At 44.2% G+C, this 24,859-nt stretch overlaps 2 protein-coding genes across 2 annotated transcripts in view; one reads left to right on the forward strand and one right to left on the reverse strand.

The window, feature by feature from the left end:
• The window catches only part of gnl2 (guanine nucleotide binding protein-like 2 (nucleolar)), a 43,120-nt gene extending 41,885 nt beyond the window's left edge, over nt 1-1,235 (forward strand). Inside the window, exons 15-16 of the mRNA XM_038801185.1 lie at nt 398-474; nt 1,040-1,235. Coding sequence (XP_038657113.1) covers nt 398-474; nt 1,040-1,174 — 212 coding nt within the window. The 3' untranslated portion in view covers nt 1,175-1,235. The remainder of the gene's footprint in view (nt 1-397; nt 475-1,039) is intronic.
• Nucleotides 1,236-12,503: 11,268 nt separating this feature from the next.
• The window catches only part of dnali1 (dynein, axonemal, light intermediate chain 1), a 33,798-nt gene continuing 21,442 nt past the window's right edge, over nt 12,504-24,859 (reverse strand). The window contains exons 3-6 of the mRNA XM_038801186.1: nt 23,237-23,406; nt 22,474-22,652; nt 15,831-15,995; nt 12,504-13,598 (exon numbers count right to left, since the gene is read on the reverse strand). Coding sequence (XP_038657114.1) covers nt 13,563-13,598; nt 15,831-15,995; nt 22,474-22,652; nt 23,237-23,406 — 550 coding nt within the window. The 3' untranslated portion in view covers nt 12,504-13,562. The remainder of the gene's footprint in view (nt 13,599-15,830; nt 15,996-22,473; nt 22,653-23,236; nt 23,407-24,859) is intronic.

Consider the following 24,859-nt stretch of genomic DNA (forward strand, 5'->3'; position numbering starts at 1 on the left):
CACTATCAGAACATTGTGGAATATGGCTCCTATTCAAAGGATTGGTGTTTTCTTGACGGGTTTGTGTTTATTAATTGTATGTCAATTGTGTTTAGTTATATATTATGTAGGCTGCAGTGGTTCAGTGGCAATTGGGGATGGGCACCAATTTCTGGACTTGCCAGGGAAACTCATCCCTTGAAAGAATAAAAAAAGATGGAGGGCATTAATTGGGATTTCACTTTAGCATACAAGAGCACACGCTTAACAAAACTGGTATGGTTGAGTTAGGAGGTAAAAACTTGGAATATTACACTCTGTAAATAAATGAGTAAAGATTGCCTCCAGTATCATCTGCCTGTAGCAGCCTTTTCAAAGTAGATATTTTTGTGTAAAACTTTTGTTGAACAATTTACAGGTCATACGGTAGGAAAGAGAAAAGCTCAAAACGAGCCTGATGATGAACAACCTCCTGCCAAGCTCTCATCCAAAGAGGTAAACTCTTCTTGTTTTCCACGCGCAATTGTGTTAGAATGGAGCCCAATTCTAAAGAGAATCCTCTTTACTGTGTGGCAATATATTTCGTCCTTCTCAATTTCCATTGTGTAACTGAGAGTTCATTCAAAAAGAATCTCCAACTGAATGTGCTGATGATTCAGTTAAGATATATTCATGTTAAAAGACAGTTTTAGATTGTCCTCAAAACTCTTGAGCAGTGTGTAGCTAACAAATAATGCAAACTTGTTAATCGGTTGTGGTAGAATTGGGGAGGGGGAAGAATCAACAGAGAAGTCCATTTTTCTCATCAGAACCGGGACGATACTGCTTGGACAATAGAACTTAAATGGGATATATACATAAATCATTAAATGTAGCGATACAAGTTAATGCCATTTTTTTTTTTTAAAACAGCAACAACTGGGGTTTACTTTTACAGAACTCTGTAAAACCTAAATAAGTAAGATGTGGGTGTTATTTGTGAATTTTGTATCGATGATCCAGTGGGAAGCATTCAGCTCATTGAGCTGTTAAACTTACCTGTTTAATTTTATATTTGCAGAGGCGAAGACTCAACCGGCTGCAGCACTCGAAGAAGGTCGGAGTTCGATACTATGAAACGCATAATGTCAAGAACAAGAATAAAAACAAAAACAGAAGTGCTTCCAACCTGCAGAAATTTAAAAAGAAACGATAATTTTGAAATAAAATGACTCGGTTATTTTTGTGCAATAAAAGTAAAATTATTTTTACACGTGTCCTGAACTTTAAATTTCACACTTTATTGAATACTGGGGTGGTGGCTGTGAATGTTCATTCCTCTGTAGTTAATCCCAAAAAACACAATTTCAATGCATTGACTGTTGATGTTGAGTGCATGGCTGCAAACGGAATTCACACGTGCAAATTCTCAGAGCTCCCCTAAATTTAACTAGTCTAATAACTAGTGTACCGGTAGTTCTCTTGTACAATGGAATCCAGAGAGGAAATATTTTGATAAAAATATTATCCCTGCTTGACTAGTTTAATTCAAGTTTCCTGATAATTGATTATAAAAAAAGCTTAGAGCTTCACCATCGGAGGTAAAAAGTTAAATGTGAATAACGAAACACATATTTTAAAATGCTGAGCTGTTCTGGTTTAATTTTGCTCCAATGCCAAGTGCTCCTGTGAAAATATTGTTCTTAAAAGTGTTAGATTCCTGAAGATATTAGTGTTTTATAATAATGTTCGTCCTAAGCTTTCACCACTTGGACCCATTTCTGTGGGCAGCATCTTAACCTGCTGATCCCACAATGATTTCTACAATTATCAGCACAAAATATCTAAATCGTGGGTAAGTCATTTTAATTTATTTTTCTATTTTCAGTGTCCTTTTCAAAATTCTGGTAATTTATAAGTGAAGTATAATTTTGGTTGACATTTACAACAGATGGAGAATTCTTTAGTCTGAGGGGAAATTATTTAGGTTCATTCAGATGAAACATGGTGAAAGCTTGGGTTCTTGAAAGGAGATCTTGAAAATAAAATGTTTGAAAAAATTACAGATGTGACAGACACACAAACCTCAGGCTTCAGTGCATTTGACAGAGACTAATAACATGGTTATGAAATGAAAATACAGAAGATGCTAGAAATCTGAAATAAAAAGTACTCTGAATGGTCAGCATCTGTGAAGAGAGGAACAGAGTTAACGTTTTGTTTTGATGACCAATTGTCAAACTTTTAATGACAGGTAATTGACCTGAAACATTAACTGTTGCTCTCTCCGCAGATGATGCCCAACCTGCTGAATATTTTTAGCATTTTCAGTTTTTATTTTGAGTAAGATGCTTGATGGGTGCTGCACGTGATGAACATTTCCTCAACAGAGAACTTGTCAAAAAGAGCCTCATTTAAGTATATCACATGGTGCTGTTAAATTAGAGTAGGCAGCAAAAATTTAACTTGTCATTTTTTAATTTTAATGCCTCGTAATTTTTTTTGTGGGACGTTAGCCCTGCTTTCTTGAGCCATTACAGTCCATATGGTACAGTTGTACTAACAGTGAATGAAAATGAAATGAAAATCGCTTATTGTCACAAGTAGGCTTCAAATTAAGTTACTGTGAAAAGCCCCTAGTCGCCACATTCCGGCGCCTGTTTGGGGAGGCTGGTATGGGAATTGAACCGTGCTGCTGGCCTGCCTTGGTCTGCTTTAAAAGCCAGCGATTTAGCCCTGTGCTAAACCAGCCCCTCATTTAAGTAACAGTGCTTTTGGGTGGGCAGTTCCAGGATTTTGATCCAATGATAATGATGGAACAACAATATTTTTCCAGGGTAGGATGGTACATGACTTGATGGGGAAATCGGTTGTGTTCGCATGTGCTGCCCTATTCTTAGGCGGTGGAGGATACTGGCTTGTAAGATTCTTTGTGGCACGTCAGAAATTTGGCATGATCCTACTGACTTGTGCATTTGACAAGTGAATATTTAGAGGTGCTTTGGAAGCCCCTGTGGAGATCTGACTTGGCAATTGCCAAATGGCAACTGAATGCAGATCTAAATCCAGTATTCTGGCTTTTGAGAATGGCATGCAGGTTTCCTGCCTGTCTGAAACTTGCCAGGGTCAACAAGGCAAAGGCACACTGAGGATTGACAAGGCTGTGAAATTGAATTGCTTTTCCATGTGTTTCACACCATGTTTGTGGTAGTTTGCCTCTGGTTCACTTGTCTCAGCAAACCTTAATCTGCAATCAGTGGGGCACTAATTTTAAATGCCTCCCCAAGATGGCTGACAGGAAGACGGCACCACCTTCCACGGAGGGAGCCTGCAGCAAAGTCATCAATCCCGCCCGAGAGACTGACAGCGATAGCACCAGCTTGCTCCATCAAAGTATGGGGCTACAGTGCCTAATGAAGATGAATTGAACTTTATACAGTCAGGGTAAGTCTGCCTCATGTCTCCTGTTGCATGCCTTAATACACCTATCACACCACCATGGTGATAACTTTCTCTGCCACCTCATGGAGTTCCAACACTTGTCATGCTGCCCTCACCTGACTCCTCATAGTACCCACAGTAGCTATTCTGTTACATCCCTGCTCTCACTAACCTCCCACACATATTAGACATCTTCACCATCTGACCTGGCAGGACCCCCACCTACATTCGCCCCATCTGTCCCATTGCAGGTCAGATTTAAGCACAACAGCTGTGAGCGAGTTCAGCAGGAGTTATGCCCGAGTTGAAATCTCTAACCCCCTTTGAGGAAAGAGTCCTTCAGCTGGCCAGCAAGTAGCAGTATCCCACCTGTGCAGATTGCGAGGTAGGGACAAGAGACAAAAATCAGAACCTTCAAGGCATCCAGCCATGGAGACATGTCCCAGAGATCCAGACTTGGAGGGATGCCATATCCCAGGATTCTGCTGAACCTGAGGCTGATGGAGTGTCCCTGGTTATGGTCATCCCAAAGCTGCAAAGACAGTCATAAGCATCAGGAAGGGATGATAGCAGCCCTCGGGCTACAAGGCCGACTGGTGGAGTCCCGTCACCTGACTGCGGAGATGGTGCTGTCATTCCAATGCAACGAGACCTACACTGGAGGGTGACATGCACAGTGGAGACCTTGGTACAGGTTGTGCACTCCATGGAAGGGGATGTCTGCTCCATGGTTCAGCTGATGATCTCCATGGCTGAGGGCAAGAGCTCTATGACGCAGGGCTTTATTTGCATGGTGCAGGAATCCACACGTGTCAGCGCCAGAAGACAGCGGGGCTTCTGGACCCTACTCCAGCTGCAATTCTATCTGGTGGAGGAGGCTAAAGGGGACATCAAGGCACACAGGGAAGAGGACAAGCAGGACTGCAGTCTGGGGCCTTCCATCCAGGAGACCCTGGGTGTGTCCACCCATCTGATGCTCCTGCCTGTGAAGGCACACCTCCAGCCCCTCACACCAAGGAGAGCAGCACTGCAAAGCTAATGCAGCCCAACAGCAGGCCAGGACCCTCAAAGTCACACCCCCTCCCACCCCACCCAAAGGACGCCTGCCACGGTTGTCTCGGTCAACAGGGCGTGGAAGTCAGCTGGCTGCCACAAGCTAAGCTGTCGATCCTGGGGATACACCTCGATGAGCCAGCAAGGTGAGGAAGAGTAAGAAGCAACAGGTACCTTGTGGGCACGATGAACCTAGGAACTAGTAGAGATAAATCACCATTATAATAACTTACCTATTAAAAGTCTCCACACTGTCATGTCATGGTGCCTTTCTCTGCAAATCCTCGGGCAAACTTGATGCTTCCTCCCTGTACAGTGAGAGAATGGCAGCGTTGTGTCTCTCCCACACTGACGCAGTGAAGCTCCACCGTTACTGATGCGATTTCCTCCCCCCTCTTTTCACGCCGCCCCCCCCCCCCCCCCCCTTTCCATCCATGGAAAGTTCACCCCACCCCTTCACTCTAACGCTCAGTCGTCTCAAATCTGCGATGAGGCAGAGAATTGGTTTTGACACCAAAATCGTAGTAGGCACTGAGTTAGTGCCAAATCGCAATTCTCCTGTGCCTCGACAGCGGTGTCAATGCATTCCACTCTGCACATACAGTATTGCTGTTGGCATATCATTAGTGGGCCAGACACGGTATTCTCGTGGGCCTCTGCGATCCTCCGCCTCCACTGGGGGGAATTTGCGACGGTGACGTTCATTTGTGCTTTCAAAAATCAGGAAACAGGCACCGTGGTTCATGAAGGGGAGAGAAGGGGTACGGAGAGTGTCCAACATTTCCATAGTGTGCTGATTTTTGGGCTGTTGGCTAGGGGCTTCTGCCAGAGCTTGGGGGAATAGTTGATGGGTGGGGAGGGGGTGGTGGGCAGGGAGGTGGCCAGGAAGTGAGCTGTGGGGTTGGAGTGGGTGGGCACGGAACACCATTACCGCAGCCTGGCAAGCAGCCATGCGGCTGCACACACTACTGACTGTCCACTGTGATCCTAGCACCGCTGGTCATATGGGTGCCCCTCCCGCCCCAGGCCAACCACCTAGGTACCCTTGCCCCCAGCCGAACCGTCAAAGGGATGGGTGCGCTCCAGTGCCATCTTGTTGGCTGGGAAGAGTGGGGAATGGAGTGCTTGTATGTGGCTGAATCTTGTCAGCCTCTTGAGTGCCAATCCCGACCCCGGTGAATCTGATGCCGTTTTTCATTGAAATTGATTGTGTTCCATCTGCCGCCAGTTCTAGCCCCTCAATGGTCGGTGAATTGATCCAGGTGCTGTGACAGTTTTGCTGTCGTAGAACTCCAGGAATCCTGCCCCGTCGTGAATACTTAGTCTCAGGAATGGAGAATCCAGCTGCAGATGTGTCATTCAGCCTCTCTGGGCCCCGAGATAACACTGTTCAGTGGCAGTTCGCACTCGGGTCTCTCTCAAGCAGAGGTCAGACATTTTGCAGAGGATAAGAGGAGCATCGCTCTGTCCTCACTTCACTTAATCATTCTCCTGCAGGGTCCAGCGAGTCACTTTAGGGCTCTGCCCGGGGATGATGAGACCATCACAATGACCTCACGCGGGCCCCACAGTAGTGAGAAGATGTGAGACCCTAAAGATGTGAGAGGCTTTGACGCTCTAGTTTAGGACATTCCCAAACCAAGAGGCAATGAAGGTGTCCCTAGCCCTATGCCCATGCAGGTCCTGGCTATTGACTGAGGTCCTGCCTCCGTGGATTGTCCCTCGCTGCCCTCCTCGACATCCTAATCCAAGGAGATGTGCTCTTCCATGTTCTCCTTATCCAGCTGCTCGTCCTGCTGCAGTGTCAGGTTGTGGAGAGTACAGCAGACCACTATTATACATAAGACTCTCTCGGGGCTATATTGGAGGACTTCCCCACGAACAGCCCAGGCACCGGAACCGCATCTTGAGCAGGCCAATCATCTGCTCGACCAGCACACACATTGACGCATGAGCCTTGTTGTAGTGAGTCACAGCACTGGTGCCATTAACCACCTCTTGAGTGGATACCCTTTGTCCCCGAGGAACCATCCCTCTAGCCGCTGCTCTCCCTCAAAACTGCTGGGATCGGCGAGTGCCAAAGATGTAACTGTCATGGATTCTCCCTGGGAAATGAGCACATACTGGCATAATCGACATTGTGTGGTCATTGACGATCTGTACATTGTGAATGAAATGAAAATTGCTTATTGTCACAAGTAGGCTTCAATGAAGTTACTGTGAAAAGTCCCGAGTCGTCACATTCCGGCGCCTGTTCGGGGAGGCTGGTACGGGAATTGAACCGTGCTGCTGGCCTGCCTTGGTCTGCTTTAAAAGCCAGCTTTTTAGCCCTGTGCTAAACCAGCCCCTAAAGCCAGCTCCCTTGTGGGAGTGGTTTCCCTTGCAGAATACAAATGGAGGCCCATGCAGCCATGGGGAATGCAGAGCCACTTGAGCGCAGTGGATGACACCCTGTACCTGGATCATGCCTGCCCTGTGGGTGTTCTGGTGCCCAGGGTTAGCGCATCCTCATCGTGTGCCTGATACAATTCAAGGTGGTCCACAGGGCGCATATGACTGTGGCCCTTATGAGCAGGTTCTTTGAAGGGGTGGAGGATAGGTGTGGACTGTGTGCGGGAGGGCCCACGAATCATGTCCGTATGTTTTGGGCATGTCCGAAGTTTCAGGAATTTGCCAATGTGGTGTCCACAGTATTGAAGATACAGGTGGTTCCAAGTCCAGAGGTGGCGATTTCTGGTGTGTCGGAAGACCTGGAAGTCCAGGGGGCGGGGGAGGCTGATGATTTGGTAGCCCGGAGACTGATCTTATTGCCGTGGAGAGACCCAGAACCCCCAAAATCGGGGGTATGGGCTAGTGACATGGCCGGGTTTCTCAGGCTTGAGAAGATCAAGTTTGCCCTGAGAGGATCGACGTTGGGGTTCACCCCAGGTGGCAGCGATTATAAACTTCTTTGGGGAAAATTAAGCTGTCATCAGATACAAAAAGAGGGAGGGGTTAGGGAGGGAGAGAGGTTGGGGGGGGGGGGGTGGTTGAGGCGGGATTAGTAAGTGGGGAAGGGGGATTGGGGAACTGTGTATCTAAGCCATGTTGGCTGGGTGTGGTTGTTGGCTGCGTGGGTGTTATTTACTTTTTTTCTCTTGAAATTGTTGTTAAAAATTGACAAATGCCTTAATAAAATGTTTTTTGAAAAAAAACTATCAAGTTTCCTTCCACCTTCAATTCAGAAAAATCACATCCGACTCAATGTTAACTCTGTTTCTCCATTCACGCATGATGCCAGACTCGGTGAATATTTCCGCCGCTTCCTGTTTCTCCAAAAGTTTGGAGTTCATTTCTGTTACCTTGGACTTTTTGACCTTCATCTGCACATTCCTGCTGTCTGCCATCTCAGCCCCATCCAGCATGAACCTCTGAGGGTCAAGAGGAACAGTAGCAGCTGCCTTCTCTTCTGAAAATCGAAGGGTCCTCTGGTTCTGACTGACCTCACTGTAACAAGGTGGGTATAAGTGTTAAATAAAGCATCTTTCACCATTCCAGAGGACGTGGTGAACAAATCAGCTTGAAGTGTTGAAGCTTGAAGTAGCCTCCTGCTACACCTTATTAAAAATATTAGTTTTTTGGACAAGACTGAACAATAGTGCCTTTGGAGATGCATGGCGGGATTCTCCATCCTGCCGTGCCACATTTCTGCCTCACCCCGCCGGCGGGATGCTCCATTACACCAGCCGGTCAATGGGGTTTCCCATTCTGGGGGAGCCCCACACCGCCAGGAAACCCCAGGGTGCCGGCAAAATGGAGCATCCTGCCGGCGGAGAATCCCACCCGCAGACTTTCACGGACTTGCTAAAGTATGCAACCTCCTGACCAAGGCTTTCTTCCATGTGGTCACGTATTGTCAGTTAATGTTATACAGTCCTGAATGTTTCCACCTTCAGCTCCACCCAGGGGTCTGCTGGTGGTAGCTGCAGGGTTTTGCAATCAGCTGCACAAAGTGATTTCTCTGGTGACCAGTGCTATGTTTGCCAGTACTGCCACTTGCATCCACTTGGCTACTGATGAGGCCAGTCTGAATAAGACGACAGTTGGATTTTCTAATTGACTGGATCGATTCCCACAGCTATCTTAATTATTATTCCAAACATCCAGGCTCTTGTAAGGACCCTATACATTCTTCCCATTTCGCCATTGGATCTATTGTGCCACCATCCACACCAGTACCTCCAAAATATTAACATTTTTCCAAAGTAGAGGATTCAACTCTATTGTGGTTGACAGAGCTTCGACCATGTGCTATCTATGTGGAATGTTGGTGTTTATTGCAAAGGAATATAAAAGTAGAGAAGTGTTGTTGCAATTGTATAGGGTTTTGGCGAGACCACATATGGAGTATTGTTTCCAGTTTTGGTCTCCTTATTTGAGGAAGGATGTGATGGCATTGGAGGCGGTTCAGAGGAAGTTCAGATTGATTCCAGGGATGAAAGGGTTGACATATGAGGAGAGATTAAACAGTTTGGGCTTATACTGGCTGAAGCTTAGAAGGATGAGAGGGGATCTGATCGCGGTGTATAAAATACTAAATGGGATTGATAAAGTAAACGTAGACCAAATGTTCTCTCTTGTGTGGAATTCTGAAATGAGAGGTCACGGATATAGGTCGAGAGAAGATAGAGAACCTAGTGGAGTTGTATAATGACAACAAACTCTCCTTCAATGTCAGCAAAACTAAAGAGCTGGTCATTGACTTCAGGAAGCAAAGCACTGTACACACTCCTGTCTGCATCAACGGGGCCGAGGTGGAGATGATTAACAGCTTCAAATTCCTAGGGGTACACATCACCAAAAAATCGGTCCTGGTCTACCCACGTCGACGCTACGACCAAGAAAGCACAACATCACCTCTACTTCCTCAGGAAACTTAAGGAAATTTGACATGTCCACATTGACTCTTACCAACCTTTATAGGTGCACCATAGAAAACACCTTATCTAGCTGCATCACAGCTTGGTATGGCAACTGCTCGGCCTCAGACTGGAAGAAACTTCAGAGAGTCGTGAACACCGTCCAGTCCATCACACAAATCGGCCTCCCATCCACTGACTCTGTCTACACCTCCTGCTGCCTTGGTAAAGCGGGCAGCACAATCAAAGACTCCCCCTACCCGGCTTACTCAAGATTCCAACTTCTTCCATTGGGCAGGAGATACAGAAGTCTGAGAACACGTACTAACATATTCTTCCCAGCTGTTACCAGATTCCTAAACGACCCTCTTATGGCCAGATGGACCTATGGACTGATCTGATCTCTTCACACATCTTCTCTACTGAGTAGTACTAGTATGCTTCACCTGATGCCTGTGTCTATGTATTTACATTGTGTATTTTATGTTTGCCCTATTATGTATTTTCTTTTCATGTACAGAATGATCTGTCTGAGCTGCACGCAGAACAATACTTTTCACTGTACCTCGGTACACGTGACAATAAACCAATCCAATCCAGAGGCGGTAGATTTGAAACTGAGATGAGGAGGAACTACTTCTCGTAGAGGGTGGTGAATTTATGAAATTCGCTGCCCCAAAGTGCAGTGGTATGTGAGTTATTAAATGGTTTCAAGAAAGAGATAGATATATTTTTGATATTTAAAAAAACGGTTAAATGGATATAGGCAACAGGTGGGGAGGTGGATCTGAGATCAGTAAGAGATCAGCTATGATCTGATCGAATGGCAGAGCAGGTTCAAAGGGCTGGATTGCCTACTTTTTCTCCTAATTCCTATGTTCCTGTGGTCCTATGTTCCTATTTCTCACTTTTTCCATCATTCTTTACCCTCTTTCCCAGGGCCAAAATGGAGTTCCCCTCACTTTCATCTTCCACCTCACCAGCCTCTACATTCAATGATTATCCTATGCCATTCCTGCCACATCTAGTACAAGGCTACCAGTAATCATATCTTGCTTCTACATTACAATTACTTTTGTGACCCTGGTAAGGGAAGTGGTGGTGTAGTGGTATTGTCACTGGACTAGTAATCTAGAGACCTGGGGTAATGAGCTGGGGACCTGGGCTCAAATCACACTATAGCGAATGGTGAAAGAAATCTGGAATTAAGACTAATGCTAATCTGGAAACCATTGTCGCAAAATACCATCTGCTTTACTAATGCCCTTTGGGGAAGGAAATCTGCCACCCTTATCTGGTCTGGCCTACATGTAATTCCAGATCCACTGCAATGTGGTTGACTCTTCAATGGTTGAGCAGGCCACTCAGTTCTGAGTGTGTGTATACGACGGCTGGGCATTGGAAATTGGATAATAGTTAACCAGTTGTATTTGCTGCATATTTTATTATAGTTCTTGTTATAAATAAAAAGTAATTATGTTTAAATTTATGAACTTGTTGACTATTATTGGGCAGCCAAGAGGCAAAGACTTGGGGTTTTTTTTTTGCTAAGAATTACTTGATAATCAATTGTGTTGCGACTCTTGAGTCAAGGGGGCTAGAATTGACCGCAACTTAAGCACAGTGTCATAACAGCTTTATTATTTACGAAGAACATGACTACTGCTTTGTAATTAGTAAATGCTTCTGTATTGTTTTTGAGCTATTTTCAATTATATAAAATCAGGTTACTCAGAATTGATGGACTACTCTGATTTTTTTTAAAAGGCATATTTTCTCTGATAAAACAAGTTTATATTGATAAAACTGTATTTGGTTACTATTCTTAAATATAAGGATTTTTTAAATGTAACTTTTAACAAAATAAAGTATAAATTTCTATCTTATTGTGGTGGTCCCTGACAGGTTTTGCATTCACTGCTATCCAAATCAATAGAACAATTTTGAGCGACTTCCAGGTTGCCGATTTTGTGCCCAAAGCGGAAAGTGTGGACCACTATAATTTGGAATTCCGGAAAGGTTATTTTTCTTCAAAAGTAAATAATCTTTTCATAAAGCTAGCACTGTTGCAGCAACCTATGATTTTGAGATGTTTTGTCCAGGCTGCAAAAAGAAAAATAATTAACTTTCAACTCGTGCAAGTGGATGATGTGATTCAAAGAGCAGAAATGTGGATTCCATTATTGACTGCTATAACTGTCTTTGTGTAATTGATTTCAGAGCCTAGATATGTTGTAACAAAGCCATGGAGTACTGATGCCATCTACTGGTTTTGGTGAGTCAGCCATCAACATATGGAAAGCGTAACCGCAAGTTTTAGACTATATAGGGAGAGTGCACAGTGCAAAGTGGTGGAATGCCAATTTTTTTAAAGTTCCAGAGAGGTCTGAAATGAACAACATTTTACGAGTGCAAGAGAAATGGTTCAGCTTGTTATAGATTAATGATTTACAGTCTAAGGTGGGCATTACTTCGGTTTTATACTGTGCGTTTCCAGTTAGTCGGTCCTGCACCTTTAATGTCTACATTTTGATTTTGGGGTCACTGACAATGCAAACAGCTACTGCCCTTAAGTGAATTGTTCCTGTGTCTTGCATAGACAGTGCAAAGGCATATGCTCATTCCTTTCCTTATTATTTGCATGTTCATTACAGCGCTGGTTTGTCTGGACCTCTGTCAGTAGCCACCCTAGTTGTAACAACTGTTAATTGATTATTGATGTACACTAGTGTGGACAGAGTGAGTTAACCTTTTGGGTATGAAACCCAATCAAATCGGGAGCAGACAAGGCCAGCAATTATTATCTGTCTGATAAGATGGAGTCACTTACTGGGTCACTAAGACGGTTAAGAATTAAAATACGGTGTGGACCTCGAGTCACATCTGAGGCACAGGCACAGGATATAGATGGCAGGTCATGCGTGAACCAGCTGGATTTTTATGACTTCGTGGTTGCCTTATTTTAAACTAATGCCAATTTCTATTTTCATTTTTTAAGAACTGGCGTATTTTTTGATCTTCACAATACCATTTATGTATTAATCCACAAACTGCCAATCCAAAGGCATAAATACTTTTATTACAAAAAGCTGCTGTACATTATTTGTATGGAACTTATTCCAAATAATGAACAATGATGACTTCAAACATAAATAGATTAAAAACTATTTATTTCAAGAAATATTCCTGTGTTTGGAAGAACAGTTTAAGTCAAATTTACAGCACAATTAGTACTGAGATGTCATTTCAGAATTTGACATATTAACCAGTAACAAAAATACACAAATATAATAAAGAATAATGTAACATTGTCAAAGGAAAATAAAGAAAATGCATGGAACAGTACCTCAAAATCTCAAGAACCATTAGGGGATAACTAATTGTCTAATTTTGCTCCTTTGTAACTAGTTTTACTTCCTCATAATTCGATCAGCAGTTGGAAGTTTGTTTTTTGCGGCATTTTTGTTGACGTTTATCTGCAGTCTGCCCATATGCAATCCCTTGTTACAGTTAAATGCAACCTCTCCGTGTTCATTAGAGATAACATCGGATAGCTTCTTGGTGCAGGAAAAAGCGCGACCTCAGACAGTACTTCACGGATCAAATAAATTAACTGCTACCTCTGTCACTCTTTGTCCAAATAAAACCTAATTCTTACTGATTTTTTAAAAATATCTGATTAGGGATAGGCTTCTCCCCCTGTTGAGTTGAAAGATTTTAATGGAGATTGACAATGGGACTGATCTGAAATAGCTTAATTATCATAATTGTAAAGGAGGAATATTTTTTAATGAAATGGTTTTAATTAAAACTAGTTCTGGAGTTATTACTGTAACACATGTATTCAGAGCAGAGGAATAGCTTTATGGGTGCAATATTAGTGTTTATTGCATGGCCATGGTGAATGTGGTGTAAAAGATACAACATTGACAGGACCAGGCAACATATCATTCCCTGGACATGTCTGGAGTGTGAGGATCAAAAAGGATTATAATAGTGACTTACTAAATAAATTATTTTGGTACTTGCGTTGTCTTTATGCATCCTGGGAGTCTCAACACTATATCTACGACTAGCTTTGGATAATTGAGATTCTATTCAGGAGGCAGAAGTCTTTGTCTGCACAGGAATCTGTATACTGTTTAAATTACAGTAATATTGCGAGTACATGGAATGTGTAAAATGTTGTATTGGAGAGTAAATGCAATGGTTTCATTTTCTTGGAGATATTATGCCTTCCAGTTGTGCCTAGGACAAGAAGAAAATAATTTAATTACGAATACTATTTTTAAAAAACAATGTAATTTCCAATCTACTATAATTGGGCAATAATCTTTGAAAGCACAAGCAGAGATTAAGCTTGACGGTAATAAAGCATACTGATAAACCCCATTTTATATGTATATACTTTCAAGAGTATATAGGCCTTAATTAGACTGAAACTTTAAAAAAGATTGAGATACCCAATTATTTAAATGATACTGATTTTTCAGATGACCATCCCTAATTGCCCTTGAGAAGGTAGTGGTGAGCCACCTTCTTGAACCACTGCAGTCTGTGTGATGGAGTTACACCCACAATGCTGTAAGGAAGGGAGTTCCTGGTTTTGACTCATTGACAGTGAAGCAGCAGTGATATAGCTGATGTCTAAGTCATGATGGTAAGTGATTTGGAGGCGAACATGCAGTTGGTGGTGTTCCCGTGCATCTGCGGCCCTTGATCTTCTATCAAAGGAGTCTCAGCAAGTTATTGCAGTGCATCTTCTGCATTGTACACTCTGCGGCTACCCTATGCCCATGGTAGTGGGAGAGAATGTTTCAGGTGGCAGGTGGGGTGCTGATCAAGCGGGCTGTTTTGTCCTCAATGGTGTCAAGCTTCATGCTATTGTAGGAGCTGCACTCATCCAGGCAAAAAGGAAAGTATTCCACCACGCTCCTGATTTTCACCACAGAATTGCTAGCATCTGATGTGTTCTTGTAGCCACAATATTTATACGGATGTCCAGTTAGGTTTCTGATTAATGGTAACCCTCCCAGGATGTTAATGGTGGGGATTTCGGGATGCTAATGCCATTGAATATCAAGGGGAGGCAGTTACCTTCTCTCTTGTTGGAGGTGGCCATTGCCATTAGTCTCCAACAGCTGCAACACTCTTTCTTTTTGCTAGGAATGACTCCAAACAGTGGAGAGTTTTCCCCGATTCCCATTTACTTTAATTTTGCTAGGGCTCCTTGAGGCCACACTCAGTTAAATGCTGCCTTGATGTCAAGGGCAGTCACTCTAATCTCTGGAATTCAGCTCTTTTGTCCATCTTTGCACCAAGGCTGTAATGTGGATTGCAGCCAAGTGGCCCTATTGGAGTCCAAATTGAACAGTGGCACCTTCCAGCACTTTGCTGATGCTTGAGATGAACAGATTGGGTAGTAATTGGCCAGATTGGATTTGCCCTGCTTTTGGTGTTCAGGGTATACCTTGGCAATGTTCTACATTATCAAGTAGATGCCAGTGGTGTCACTGTACTGGAACAGCTTGATTAGTTCTGGAGTACAAGTGTTCAGTATTACAAGTATTACAGCTGGGATGTTGTCAGGGCCCATAGCCTTTTCTGTATCCAGTGCCTTCTGCCATTTCTTGATATCACTTGGTGTAAATTGAATTGGCTCAAGAATGTTTTTTGTGATGGGACCTCAGGAGAAGGTCAAGATGGATCATCTGAAGATGTTGCAAATGTTTCTGCCCTCTCTCTCATGCTGGGCCCTGTCTCCATAATGGGAATGATTGTTGAACCTCTTTCTCTCATTAAGTTGTTTAATTGATTTAAAGGGACATTTAAGCCCAAGTGTACCAACTGTCTTGCTGATCGTAACCTATTGACACTAAGTGGCCTGAAGTCAGCATTGTAATTAGAAAACTGAGACCAGTGTATTTTAGCAATTGAAAAGGCAGGGAGTCAGGCAAGGAACCACCAGGAGAAAACATCAGTTTCCATGTAGAAAAGCCGGTAGATGAGGACATATGGAGGAGAGCAATTCAGCAACTTTTCAACATAGTCCAACCAGCAACAATATTAAATTTGATCTCCTTGTGCATATTCACTTTGGTTCAACACACAATTAACAAATCAATTGTTTGTGTTTTACAGCATACAGTAGCTCCTGCTTCCTCAGTAATTTAGCCACGATTTGGAATTGAGTCTAGCATCCTAGACAGTAAAACTGCAACGATGACCCTAAAACTGGAAAAATGCAACCCTTCTGCTGTATGTAGACATTCAACTAAACCGGAAATATTCATTTATTTTTAATGTGCATGAAGTGAGGATTTACCAGATATGCTAATTCTATATTAAAACATTAAGTAAAACTTTGTAACAGATGATATGAAAGTTGCAAAGAACAAAATATCAATGGAATCCCTAGATACTTTGTCTAACCGGTTTTAATTATAAGATTCCAGCGGCAGCTTAACTTGCTTCACTCACCTTAAGCTGCTGATTAGTTCGTTTGAGAAACTGTATTTCTTCCGCATGCTTCTTCTCCTCCACTTGCCGCCTTTCATTCTCCCTTTTCTCTATAGCTTCACACTTCGCTTTCTGCTCATTGAGCTGTCTCTCCAGTTCTTTCTTTTCTGCTTCCAGATCAATGATCTAGCCAGGGGAAAATATGCAAAGAAACTATTATACATACTGGAATGGTTAATGAAATCAAATTGGTGGTGTAGTAAATAGTGGGGAGGAAAACCTTAGATTACAGGATGAGATAAACAGACCGGTCAGATGGGCAGAACATTGGCAAATGAAATTTAATCCTGAAAAGTGAGTGGTGATGCATTTTGGGAGGACTAACAAGTCTAGGGAATGCACAATGAATGGTAGGATGTTAGGAAGTATAGAGGACCAGACGGACCCTGGGCTCCATGTCCATAAATCCCTGAAGGCAGCAGGTAAGGTAGTTAAAAAGCATATGGGATACTTGCCTTTATTAACCAAAGGATAAAATATAAAAGCAGGGAGGTTATGATAAAGCTGTATAAATCACTCATTAGGCCACAGCTAGAGTACTGTGTGCAGTTCTGGTTGCCATACTGTCGGAAGGATGTGACTGCACTGGAAAGCGTGCAGAGGAGATTAATCAGGATGTTGCCTGGGCTGGAACGTTTCAGCTAGGTTAGGCTGGGGCCTTAGAGCAGAGAAGGCTGAAGGAGGGAGCTGATTGGGGTGTACAATATTATCAAGGACATACATAAGGTAGATAGGAAGAAACTTTTCCCTTGGTAGAGGGGTCAGTGACCAGGGGGCATAGATTTAAGGCAAGGGGCAGGACATTTAGAGGGGGTTTGAGGAAAAACCTTTTCACCCAGAGGGCGGTGGGAATCTGGAACTCACTGCCTGAAAGGGTGGTAGAGGTGGGAACCCTCACAACATTTAAGAAGCGTTTAGATGAGCACTTGAATCACCACAGCACACAAAGCTATGGACCAAGTGCTAGAAAATAGGCTTAGAATAGTTAGGTGCTTGATGGCTGGTGCAGACACGATGAGCTGAAGGGCCTCTGTGTTGTAAAACTAAATTTTAATCATTTTTCATTCATGGGATGGAGAAAGCCAGCATTTATTGCTCATCCCTTATTGCTCTTTAGAAGGTGGTGATAAACCACCTTCTTGAACCGCTGTTGTTCATGAAGTTTAGGTTACACCCTTAGTGATGATGGCGAGGGCATCCATGATTTTCACACAGCAGCAAAAAAAGGATTGGCAATATATTTCCAAGACAGGAATGTGCACGATTTCAGAGAAAAACTTGAAGGTGTTGATGTCCCTATGATCCTGCAGCCCTTGTCCTTCAAGGTGGTAGAGGTTGTGGGTTTGGAAGGTGCTATCGAAGGAGCCTTGGCAAGTTGCTGTAGCGTATCTTGTAGATGGTGCACATAACAGTCATGGTGTGCCAGCAGTGGAGTAAGTGAATGCTTGACATGATGGATGTGGTGCCAATCAACCAAACTTATTGCTGGATAGTGTCAAGTATTTTGAGTGTTGTTGGAGCTGTACCATCCAGGCAAATGGAGAGTATTCCATCACACTCCAAACTTATGCATTGTAAATGATAGAAAGATGGCGGCTGATCCAATTAAGTTTTGCCAGACCCCAGGATGGTGAAAACGGGGAATTCAGCAATGATAATGCAATTGAAAGTCATGAGGAAGAGGTTGGACCCGTTGGGGATGATCATTACCTAGCACTTGTGTGGCACAAGTGTTTCTTGCCAAATCAGCACAAGCCTTAATGTTGTCCAAATCTTTCAGTATGCAAGCTCCAGGTTGCTTGATTATCTGAGGAGTTGTGAATGGAACTTTATACTGCAGTCATCAGAAAGATCTGCACTTCTGACTTATGATGGAACAAAAGTCTTTGATGAACAAGTTGAAGATGGTTAGGCCAATGATACTGCCCTGAGGAGCTCCTGTAGTAAAATCCTGGGAATGAAATTTGTGACCTCAAACAACCCCAATCACATTTCTAGGTATGTGCTAGGTATAACACAACAAATGGAAGGTTTTCGCCCAGATTCCCACCGATTAGGTAAGGTGCTCATTTGGAGGGTGAGTGCAGACTTGGTGGACAACATTACCTCTTTCTGCACTGTCGGGCTTCTGATTCTAAACCTTTACGGGGTCCAGTTCATTCAGCCAGAGTGAATTGAATTAGCTGAGACTGGCATCTGTGAAGCTGGGGACCCGAGGAGGAAGTCGAGCTGGATCATCCACTCAGCACTCTGGCTGAAGATAGTTGCTTCAACTTTATCTTTTGCAATCAAGTATTGGGCTCCACCATCATTGAGGAGGGGGATGTGCATGGAGTCTCCCTGTCCTATTAGTTTTTGAGTTTGCCACCATTCACAACTAACAGAACAGATCTTTGATCTGATCCATTGGTTGTGGGAGTGCTTATCTCTAAATACAGCATGCTGTTCCACTGTTTAGCATGCATGCAGTCCTGCATTGTAGCTTCAAGGATTGGCACCTGTTAGGTATGCTTGGTGCTACATCAGACATTCTCATACACTCATTTCCCCTGACTTGGTGAGAATAGTAGAGCGAAGGATAAGCTGGGCCACGAGGTTACAGGTTGTGGTGGAATGCAATTCTGCAGCTGTTGATTGCCCACAGCACATCATGGATAACTATCTTTGAGTTTTTAAGACCGGTTCTGAATCTATCCCATTTTATGATGAGGTGGTAGTGCTGCACAATACAACGGATATTGACCTACATGTGAAACCAGGACTGTCCTACCAATACTGTTACCAATGCTGTCATGTACAGATACATCTTCAATAGGTATGTTGGTGAGGAAGAGGCCAAGAGGGCTTTTCCCTCATATTGTTTATCTCACCATCTGCCATAGGCCCAGTCTGGCAGTTATATTTTTTGGACTTGGCTATCTAGTTGATTGTTGTGCTATGAGCCATTCATGGTGATGGGCATTAAAGTCCCCCACCATGAGTACATTTTCTACTTTTGCTATCTTCATTGCCACTTCCAAGTGGTGTTCAATATGAGAAGTATTAATTCATCGGCTGAATGAGGGCCAATGATTGTAATCAGCAGGAGGTTCCCTTGCATGTGTTGACTTGAAGTCATAAGCCTTTATGGAGTCAATCTTGAGGACTCCCAAGGCCACTCCCTCTCGACAGTGTACCTCCGCACCACCACCCCTGGCAGGTCGGACTTGCCTGTGGCACAGGATATATCTAGCGGATGGGGGAGACTGATGTGTATGAAAAGGTATGGTTCTGTGAGTATGACTCTGTCTGTAACTGTTGCTTGTCTAGTTGTTTTCCAATGTTGGCACAAGTTCTCAGTTAGTGAAGAGGACTTTGAAGGGTTGATTGAGATGGGTATGCTTTTGTCAAAGTGTCTTTTTTTTTATTATTCAACTTCTTTTGCAGCAACTTGACACAACTGAGTTGATTGCTAGGACATTTAGAAGTCAGCTGAGAGTCAACAACATTATTACGGGTTTAGAATCACTTACGATCCACACCTGCAAGGGCAGCAAATTTCCTTCCCTAAATGACATTAGTGAACCAGATGGATTTTTATGACATTCCAGCAGCTTTGTGATCATCAATACTGTGCTACCACATTCATACAGTAAAGCATATAAATTTAATAGAATTCTCAAACACACTGACTCTTTAGTTACCCCTTAAAGAGAAATAAATCTTTAGAAGATGGTTAGAAAGGTACAAGTTGTGTATATGTTGATTTTTCTCTTTATTTTTGAGACATTAATGTCCGTACTGTATTATGACACGATGTTAGTTTTCGACCAAGTACTCCTCACTGCTCTATGTGCAGTTAACAATTTTCTTTTTTTTTTTAATAAACAATTTTATTGAGGTAGTTTTTGGCTTTATAAACAGTTACAGACATCATCAGAAAGGAAGCAAAAAAGGCAAAAATGTGCAAACATCCACGTACTTTCAATACTTCCACCGTAACATATTGCACAAGCCCGCTCCCCTCCCACCGGTACTACCCGCCATATTTTCCCTCCTACTCTACTCTAACCCCCCCCCTGCTGACGCTCACTCTCCCGCAAAGAAGTCAATAAATGGTTGCCACCTCCGGGTGAACCCCTGCACAGAACCCCTCAAGGCGAACTTGATTTTTTCCATCCCCAGGAAACTCGACATGTCCGCAAGCCACCACTCTGTCTTCGGGGGCTTTGAGTCCCTCCACGCCAATAATATTCGTCGCCGGGCTATCAGGGAAGCAAAGGCCAGCACATCGGCCTCTTTCTCCCCCTGGACGCCCGGGTCTTCCGAAACCCCAAAAATTGCCACCCCTGGGCTCATCACCACCCTTGTTTTTAGCACCTGGGACATGACCCCCGCAAATCCCTCCCAGTACCCCCTCAGCTCAGGGCATGCCCAAAACATGTGAACATGGTTCGCTGGTCCTCCTAGCGCATTTGTCCTCTATCCCGAAAAATTTGCTCATCCGAGCCACCGTCATATGGGCCCGGTGAACGACCTTAAATTGGATCAGCCCGAGCCTAGCACATGTCGCGGTCGAATTTACCCTACTCAGGGCCTCTGCCCACAGCCCATCCTCCATTTCCCCGCCTAGCTCCTCCTCCCATTTAAGTTTCAGTTCCTCTGTCTGGGACCCTTCCTCCCTCATGAGCACCTTATAAATACCCGAGACTCTACCCTCCCCTTCATCCCTCCCAGAGACTATTCTGTCTAGGATCCCCATTGGCGGGAGGCGCGGGAAAGATGGGACCTGTCTACGAACAAAGTCCCGCAACTGTAGGTATCTAAAATCATTTCCCCTTACCACCCCAAATTTCTCCTCCAAGCTCCTCAAACTCGCGAAGCTCCCTTCCAGGAACATATCACCCACCCTTCCCGCCCCTGCTCGCCGCCATACTCGGAACCCCCCATCCATACTGCCGGGGGCAAACCGATGGTTGTCGCAGATTGGCGCCCAGACAGACGCCCCCATCTCCCCCACATGCCTCCTCCACTGGCCCCATATCCGCAGGGTCGCCACCACTACCGGGCTGGTGGTGTACTTGGCCGGCGGCAGCGGTAGAGGAGCCGTGACCAGGGCTTCCAAACTGGAGCCCCTGCACGAAGCCGCCTCCACCCGCTCCCAAATAGACCCCGTACCCACCATCCACTTCCTTATCATAGCGATGTTGGCCGCCCAGTAATAATTGACCAGACTCGGCAAAGCCAGCCCTCCCTCGCTGCGGTTCCTCTCCAACATCGCCTTCTTTACCCGCGGAGACTTTCCCGCCCAGACAAAGCTCATGATCAGCCCGTTAACTCTTTTGAAGAAGGACTGTGGGATAAAGATCGGGAGGCACTGATAAATAAACAAAAATCGAGGGAGGATTGTCATCTTTACAGTCTGCACCCTCCCTGCCAGCGACAGCGGGAGTGCATCCCATCTCCGAAACTCTCCCTTCATTTGCTCCACCACCCTGGCCAAATTTAACTTATGCAGCCTGCCCCAGTCTCGTGCCACCTGGATTCCCAAATACCGGAAATTTTCCTCAACCAGCCTAAACGGTAGCCCTCTCAATCTGTTCTCCTGGCCCCTTGCCTGGAGCACAAACATTTCACTCTTGACCGTATTTAATTTGTATCCTGAGAACTGGCCGAACTCCCTCAGCATTCCCAGTATAGTTCCCATCCCGGCCACTGGGTCCGACACGTACAGGAGCAGGTCGTCTGCATAAAGAGAAACCCTGTGTTCAACCCCGCCCCTCACCATCCCCTTCCAACCCTCTGCGGCTCTCAGCGCCATCGCCAGCGGCTCTATGGCCAGCGCAAACAGCAGCGGGGAGAGCGGGCAGCCCTGCCTGGTCCCTCGGTACAACCTAAAGTACTCCGACACTTCTCTGTTGGTCCTGACGCTGGCCCTCGGGGCCTGATATAATAATTTGATCCAATCCACCAATCCCTCCCCGAACCCAAACCGTCCGAGCACCTCCCATAGATAGTCCCACTCTACCCGGTCAAAGGCCTTCTCGGCGTCCATTGCCACCACTACCTCCACCTCTCTACCCGCCGGGGGCATCATTATCACGTTGAGCAATCTCCTCAGATTGGCCGCCAGCTGCCGACCTTTCACGAACCCAGTTTGATCCTCCCCAATCACCTCCGGTACACAGTCCTCCATTCTCCCCGCCAGTACCTTTGCCAGGAGCTTGGCGTCTACATTAATCAGGGAGATTGGCCTGTAGGACCCGCACACCTCCGGGTCTTTACCCCGCTTCAATATCAGAGATATGGTGGCTTGTGACATTGTCGGCGGCAGGGTCCCTCTGTCCCTTGCCTCATTGAAAACCCTCGCCAAGACCGGGCCCACCAGCTCAGAGAACTTCCTATAAAACTCTACTGGGTATCCATCCGGCCCCGGGGACTTCCCCGACTGCATGGCCTTTAGGCCCCCCAATACCTCCTCTACTCTAATCGGGGCGACAATTTTCTGACGATAAGTTACAGTAGTAATAATGGTGACCAATTTTTAAAAACAGATTTTTTTTTAAAAACCTATCTACTCGCATAAGTCATTAAATTGCAATTTTAACCAACAACAAATGTTTACCTTCTTCTCCATATCTGTTTTGCCCTCTTCTGCTTGCAAAGCTTTTCTCATCCCAAAAGCTACACTGCTTTCGTACAGGGTCTGATAGGCGGAAATGGTCATACGGATTTCATCGCGGACTCGCAACAACAGTAAGCCACGCTCAGCACAGTTTATGGTTACCTGTCTGATCAGTTCATCTGTGAAAGACAAACACAACTCAAAAAAAATATCTTGTGCTTTACATAGCTTATGTGTCACAGCAGCAGAGCCTCTTGATGTTGCATCACAAAAAGTGCCTATTCCCAGCCTGTGTCTAATTCCAATTTTTAAATTAGGTACATTAATTAGGGGTATGGCAGCATGCATTTTATTACATTTAACATAATGTGATCATTCAGTACAGTAATTTCCACTTCAAGTAAAGAAAAGTGATAATTTTCATCCTTGATCAATATTCCTCAGTGTTGCTGGTGTTAATAAATAGCAGCTGTGTTGGATTTAATTTTTCTGGCTATCATATTACTAAAATGTCATCAATCATATAAATTAATCAGCAGTGACGTAGTGGTTAGCACTACTGTTTCACAGCACCAGGGACATTTTGCTTCTGCACCCATTTCCAGATGCGTACATTTCTGTGTTAGATTTTAGTGTTTTTGTGGGATGAAGAGATTCTTATGATGAAAGGGAGCCAGATTACCGAATTTCTCTGAAGAATTGTCCTTAGTTTTTATGCGTTTTATCAATGTAACAAAAGCTATGCGGCCTTGAAGGGACTCACCAAAACACTGCGAGTAGAGCTCCCTACGGACTGGGCAAATTCCAGTCTCTCGAGCTTGCCGCTGCTGCAGCTTGAGGTCTAGTTGTTCCTGCAGATGGACAACATCAATCCGAGTGCAGGGAGTACTGGATACCTGCTGAATCCACAGCTGCGAGTTCTCCGTCCATTCTCTGCAACACAATGTAAATTGGCCGAGGGTGATAAGCACTAATCAAATGGAATAGTGCAATAATCTTTTGGAAATTGGTATGTTATCAGCTTTGCATCTTCTCCCTCACAGTTTATCAACTGTGTACGTTCAAAGTTTCGTGCCCTTCAAGGCGAAGCACAACAGCCGTAGATTTAAAATATTTTTGAAATCTGTCAGGATTGAAAACACCCAATGCCAAGTTGGTTTAACATGAAATAATAAAACTTTCTCTATCCTGCCCTCACAATGCACCTCATCTCCAACTCAGAAGAGCATTTGTTTTGCCAGTCAGCCATCCTTGTTCTATTTTCAGTGAGAAGGGCAATCCACTAACAGATAGCAAACAGTTTTGTTTTCTGGCTTTTACCTTTGACGGCTGGGTTTAAGATCGTAAATCTCAATGGAGAAAATTCATCCCACAGATTAAAATCACCTGTACAAAGCCTGGAAAGTCATGTTAACCTCTATCTGAAACAAAAGCAGAAAACAGTGGAAAATCTCAGCCAGTAAGGCAGATTCTGCAGAGAGAGAGAAGCAGGCAGGATTTTGGGCCCCACCAGTCCATGCTGCAAGGTCGACTTTTTACTTTATGCTGAAAAAATTGGAGAGTCGGTGTCTCCATCTTGAAGTGCCCTCTTACTTGCTTACCCACTATTGCAGCCTGCTTGTGTTCATTTTAAGCTGGAAGCCCTCTGATATGCCTTCCAATTTTGAGAGCCCACCTGGTGTCCTTATAGGATGGGGAGCCTTCCAATATGCCAAATGAGGGAGCACACAGTAAAAATCACAATGAATGTGTTCCACCCTCTATCTCCAAGGGGGTGAGATTGGGACCTGGAAGCTATCCTGATCTCTGTTTTACACCCCTGGAGGGAAAATCCTGCAAAATGTTACAAATTGATGACCTTTATACTGATCATGAATAGAAACTAAGACGTAGAGTCCTTAGCAAGGTTAAGGGTGATTATGGACACATATCATGGCATCATAGAAGTGGCAAGAAGAAAAAAGAGTGAATCTGTTTAAGGTTTTTTTTAATGCCATTAATACCATTGAATCAGTGACAACAGGTTTGCTCTACTTTATTCTAATTTCCCAGTTGGACTATTTTGGAATGTATGGTTATGACTGAGCTATTTAAAACGTTTGTCAATTGTCATCTACACACAGGTGCTAACTGAAAGTTTAATTATGTAGATCAATTATCAGTGGGACAGATATTTTGGAAGTTAAGGTGCCTTGTGTTCATTGAATTTTAACTGATGTAATAGGTTGCACATTGTAATCAGAGGTGCATGCTCACACATTCCAGTCATTTGTGTAGTCCTTTAAAAAAAAAAATTTAGAGTGCGCAATTATTGTTTTCCAATTAAGGGGCAATGTAGCATGGCCAATCCACCTAACCTGCACATCTTTGGGTTGTGGGGGTGAAA

Source organism: Scyliorhinus canicula, chromosome 1 (genome assembly GCF_902713615.1).
Source record: "Scyliorhinus canicula chromosome 1, sScyCan1.1, whole genome shotgun sequence".
NCBI lineage: Eukaryota > Metazoa > Chordata > Chondrichthyes > Carcharhiniformes > Scyliorhinidae > Scyliorhinus > Scyliorhinus canicula.